This window comes from Cebus imitator, unplaced genomic scaffold (genome assembly GCF_001604975.1).
Source record: "Cebus imitator isolate Cc_AM_T3 unplaced genomic scaffold, Cebus_imitator-1.0 Scaffold356, whole genome shotgun sequence".
NCBI lineage: Eukaryota > Metazoa > Chordata > Mammalia > Primates > Cebidae > Cebus > Cebus imitator.
In genome coordinates this window covers 1470908-1476238 of record NW_016107671.1, presented here as the reverse complement: position 1 = coordinate 1476238, position 5331 = coordinate 1470908, and the positions used below count along the sequence as shown (strand labels likewise).

The 5331-nt window shown below is 48.8% G+C and overlaps 1 protein-coding gene across 5 annotated transcripts in view; it reads right to left on the bottom strand.

The window, feature by feature from the left end:
- ZNF875 (zinc finger protein 875) overlaps positions 1-3888 on the bottom strand; it is an 18594-nt gene extending 14706 nt beyond the window's left edge. For 2 of the 5 annotated variants that reach the window (XM_037730619.1, XM_017506454.2), the window contains exons 1-2: positions 3737-3877; positions 3256-3313 (exon numbers count right to left, since the gene is read on the bottom strand). In XM_037730619.1, coding sequence (XP_037586547.1) covers positions 3256-3288 — 33 coding nt within the window. In that variant the 5' untranslated portion in view covers positions 3289-3313; positions 3737-3877. Of the gene's footprint in view, positions 1-3255; positions 3314-3736 lie in introns of those variants that run through there. The other 3 variants (XM_037730621.1, XM_037730620.1, XM_037730622.1) reach the window with 3 other exon arrangements.
- Between the last annotated feature and the right edge of the window lie 1443 nt (positions 3889-5331).

Below are 5331 nucleotides of genomic sequence, written 5' to 3'. Positions count from 1 at the left end.
TTTTTTGAGGCCGAGTTTTGCTTTTGTTGCCCAGGCTGGAGAGGTAATGGTGCGATCTCAGCTTACAGCAACCTCTGCCTCCCGGGTTCAAGCAATTTTCCCGCCTCAGCCTCCCGAGTAGCTGGGATTACAGACATGCACCACCACACCCGGCTAATTTTGTCTTTTTAGTAAAGATGGGGTTTTTCTATGTTGGTCAGGCTGGTCTCGAACTCTTGACCTCAGGTGATCAGCCTGCCTCAGCCTCCCAAAGTGCTGGGATTACAGACATGAGCCACCGTGCCCAGCTGGTTTCTGAAATTCTTATGAGCACTGTCCCATAGTACCGACACCTTGCCAAAGTGAGAGGCCTATCTGACTGTGATTCCACTTCTGTCTAACAGAGCAGTCCCAGATCTGGTACATGGGAAGCCCACAGAGCTTTCAAGGAAGTCCAAAAGGATCTAAAACAGTTCAAAATGAAGAGGCCTCCTCCACGCCAAATTCCTGTCCTTTCTGAATGGAAGTGTCTACTGCAGTGTGTCTCTGTGTATTAGGTTGGGAGTGTTTGGGATGGAGGGAAACAAATGACTTGTCTTTTTAGTATACAGGTATCTGACTCAAAAGGGATCCACTGAAGAAGCTTTAGCCACATCCAGACTGTTACACTTAAGATACTGGACTTTTGAGTCTGAAGATAAAACTTCTGGGGATCTTGGGAGGTGGGTGAGTTTATCTTGCACATGATAAGGGTATGAATCATTGGGACCAATAAATCATGTCTCCCTGTATCCACTCACTTATGTTATCCCCTTCTATGATGACTGGACTTGGCCATGTGACTTTCTTTGGCCAAAAGGACATTAGTGAACATGACAAAAGCTAAAACCATAAAAGTACTTCTTACCTGGGGCTGTCCTCTCTTCCTGTGTAGAGAAACCCAAGACCATGTGACCAAGCCCAAGCCCACATGGAAGACAACCAAGAAGAAACTAGGCACCCCAGGCAACCAGCTTCCTAACTGTCACACATGGACAGTCCTCCAGCCCTGGTCAAAATGCCAGCCAACTGCAGCAAAATGTGTGGTCCCAGCAGAATGCCAGACAGCAAGACCAGGTGAAACCTGCAAAACCTACCTGTGCCTGCCCAAACTACAAGCCTACCAAATTCTGTGCTAATAAGTGATTTTAAGGCATTGATGTTTAGGGTTGTCTATTATGCAGCAAAGGCTGATATGCTGACAGAGGAATCATGTCATATGAAAAATACTTGATGACTATCATGACCACTGGCTTGCTGGCGTGACCATGATATCAGAAACTCCTAAGCCAGTCTTGGAGAGCAGCAGAGTCGGTCCTCCCGTTTCTCACTCACTCCTGGGCATGAATTCATTAAATGGGAAAGGGAACCCATTGACCTGACCTATTTTTGTTTTTCTCCCCTTTTTTCTCTAATAAGATAAAAAATGGATGTATCTAAGTTAAAAGTATACATAAGATGACTCCCCTGTGGTAACAATAAATACACCTGCAGACTGAATAATCAGAACATGACATCAGACAACAGGATATAACATTTGAAATGAGGACTGCCCTAAATATCTCAGATACTGAAATGAGCCACTAAAGATTTCTGAAAAGTGATGTTACTGCAATGTTGGGGAAACTGAGGATTACAGAAACATGTGGTGGGTGGCAAAGGACCATGTCAACATTTGGAAACAAATGAGGACGCTACTGAGAACTTTCACATGAGAAGAAAGAGATCTGAGTTGACAGGTCTACCCTGGTTATCAAAACTTGCACAGTGTAATAATTAAAAGCAAATAAAAAATTGCACTGTAAGGTCAGGTGCAGTGGTGGCTCACACCTGTAATACCAGCACTTTGGGAGGCCAAGATCAAGACAGGCTGAGGCAGGTGGATCACCTGAGGTCAGAGGAAACCCCACCTCTACTAAAAATACAAAAATCAGTCAGGTGTGGTGGTAGGCACCTGTAATCCCAGCTACTCAGGAGGCTGAAGCAGGAGAACTGATCAAACCTGGGAGGCGGAGGTTTCAGTAAGCCAAGATTGATTGCACCATTGCATCCCTGCCTGGGTGACAGAGCGAGATTCTTTCTCAAAAAAAAAAAAAAAAAAAAAAAGGCACGCCTGTAATCCCAGCGCTTTGGGAGGCCAAGGCAGGTGGATCACGAGGTGGGGAGTTCTAGACTAGCTTGGCCAACATGGTGAAAACTCGTCTCTACTAAAAATACAAAAAATTAGTCAGGCATGGTGGCACACACCCGTAATCCCAGCTACTCAGGGCAGATTTATTTTCAGAAAAGCAGGGAATCTGAAATTTTGGGTGAAATGTCCCAATTGCCAAAAGCTGAAAATGCTCTCAAATGTAGAATTCAGGTCAGACTATGTCAAACTCCTCCTTGTTCTATGTGAATAGCTAGTCTGTATCTTCACCTATGCATATTTATTTATTTATTTATTTTTGAGACAGTCTTGCTCTGTCGCCCAGGCTGGAGTGCAGTGGCACGATCTCAGCTCACTGCAACCTTCGCCTCCCAGGTTCAAGAGATTCTCCTGCCTCAGCCTCCGCAGTAGCTGGGACTACAGGCACGTGCCACCACGCCTGGCTAATTTTTTGTATTTTTAGTAGAGATGGGTTTTCACGGTGTTAGCCAGAATGGTCTCGATCTCCTGACCCTGTGATTTGCTGCCCCGGCCTCCCAAAGGGTTTGGATTACAGGCCTGAGCCACCACGCCCAGCCACCTACACATATTTAAAAACCTTAAACCTTAAGCAAGTCCATTAGCCACCATAATCCTTCCACACTGTAGCAAGAGTCCAGCCTTTGAAACTAGCTATGCTTCCTTGCTGCCTCCCACTGGAAAGTCTTCCCTCTAATTTCCAACTTACCAAACCGGTCAGGAGCAGCTGAGACAGCCCTACTTCTGGGAGTCCTCCCCAATCATTTGAAATTAGAGGCATCTCTGCTGTCCCTGCCCTTCATCCACATAACTGAACAATTAAGCATGTATGTCACTGTACTTTTATTTAAACTGCTCCATATGTGTTGTTCACAATTAACTACTTCATGAGTGACTGCGGTATGGATGGAGCAGAAAGGAATGCTGAGGGAGAACTCCTGTTAGAATGAGCCCCTCTTCCAAGACTATGAATGAATTTTGCCCATTACCAATTTTTTGCCTCCAGGGCAAGTAAAGGTTATGGGATCCATTCTGTTGACAGGCAAGATGGAATTACAGGTAATTCTCACCTCTTTTTTGGCTCTCAGGAGCTCTGTGGCCATTTTTCTGGTCTCCTGAGTGCTCTTCCTGGAGAAGGGCAAAGCCTCAGAAGACAGATCTGGGGATGTGAAGATAAACAAGAGAGTGGCCTCGGTGGAAACTCCCTCCCCACGAGGTGAAGCACAGTCCGCGCCAGATCCCCACAGTTGGGGTCACGGATGTCACAGAAATCAACGAGGAAGCCAATTTCTATCCAGAGGGGGCCCACAATGACCCAGCACCCTCAAGCTCAGCCTCAAGCTCGGGCCAGGGAGTGAAGTCCTTGTCCCCAAGCAACCGAATGAGGGTTTGTCTGTAACCCTGTTGGGCTCGAATCAAAGGAAAATGGCCTGGAGGTGCCCACAGGAGAGCGCCCGAGTACTGAGACAGCTCTGCCACTCCCAACCTGCGTCCCCGTGAGTAACACGGGGACACGCAGAGGGGCATGCTGATTGCTTAAAGGGCACTCACGGAACGCAGGTGCACGCTGCGGATCCTGAAGGCAAAGGTCAAGTAACGACGTGCAGAGGTGTGCAGAAGACGTGAAGAGGGAAGCCTCCCCGAGTATCAACCGGCCTAACGGGCCGCGCCCACTGACCGGAAGTGCTTCTGACGTCAACGCTACACATTGAAGGGGGGTCGGGAGGGTAGCCGAAGTGACCGCAGAGGCCTCTGGGGATTGTAGTTTCAGCGCTAGAAAGATGAGCAGTCGGCTTCGCCCACACAGGGGGCCTCTGACATCTGCACAGCGTACACAACCAAATTTAGGAGCCCACTGTTAAGATGCTAAGAAAGTGATACTGACAAGTTTCTCTGCTGCCTAATGAGATTTACTGGCCGCCTAAGCATCGCGGGACCGCCGAAGGATTCTGGAAAATGTGGTCCTGGCGCCCTACGGATGACCAGTGTGCTCTGACCTTGAGCTGCAGGTGACTTGAGCTCACCACGCAAGTCTCCGTCCTGGTGCGCCGTTCCCCCAGCAGATGCCAGGTCGGGATGGATGCGGCTCAGGGAGAGACGACGCTCTGCGGGAACTCCGGGCGTGGGGGCGACACCGGCCCTGTATCCCCTAGAGTAGGAGGGTTGCCAGGATAAGGAACCCCAACGCTATTTTTAGGGAGAGCGGGATTGGCTTGGGGCAAACTCGCGGAACGGAGATGGGGGAGACTGGTCGCATGTCCCTAGGATTTTAGGGTATGCAGGCTGAACTTGGGATGAACAGCAAAAGATCCCCTGGTGGTAGCGGTGGTGAGGAACCGAGGCTTGATCCTGAAATTCCCCAAATTTTTACTGAGGCTTGGGTACAGGTGCGGCCTGGAGGAAACTTCCGGAGGGTGGGGGTGGAGGTGGGGTGGTGGTGAAGAGGAGGCAGAATTCTGACCGATTGTTCAACAGGGGTGTTTTCTTTTTGCATTATTTTTAAAGATATTACATTAAAATACTGTGTATCTTGATTACTGAGGTTCTTTTGTGCCCCTTTAAATTCTGTATCCCCAGGACCGAGCATTTACAGAAGTGAGGCCAGGCTTCTGGGCATCAAGTAGCTGGAAAGTCCCTGAGGAACTTTCTCTGAATTGTTGTTGTGAGTGAGTGATCTTTTCCTTTCCTGACTTTCTTAATATCCACAATTGTAGCCATCCCTCCACAGCCACACCCACAAGCTACCTCCAAGGCCTACCATGAAGCACATACTCAAAGATTATTTTTAAACCTTCACACTCCACACCCTCCAGCATGTCTTCCAACATCCCTTTTTGCCTGGAGAAGTAAAAAACAAGGTTGCGGCTGGGCGCGGTGGCTCAAGCCTGTAATCCCAGCACTTTGGGAGGCCGAGGCGGGTGGATCACGAGGTCAAGAGATCGAGACCATCCTGGTCAACACGGTGAAACCCCGTCTCTACTAAAAATACAAAACATTTGCTGGGCATGGTGGTGCGTGCCTGTAATCCCAGCTACTCAGGAAGCTGAGGCAGGAGAATTGCCTGAACCCAGGAGGCGGAGGTTGCGGTGAGCCGAGATCGCGCCATTGCACTCCAGCCTGGGTAACAAGAGCGAAACTCCGTCTCC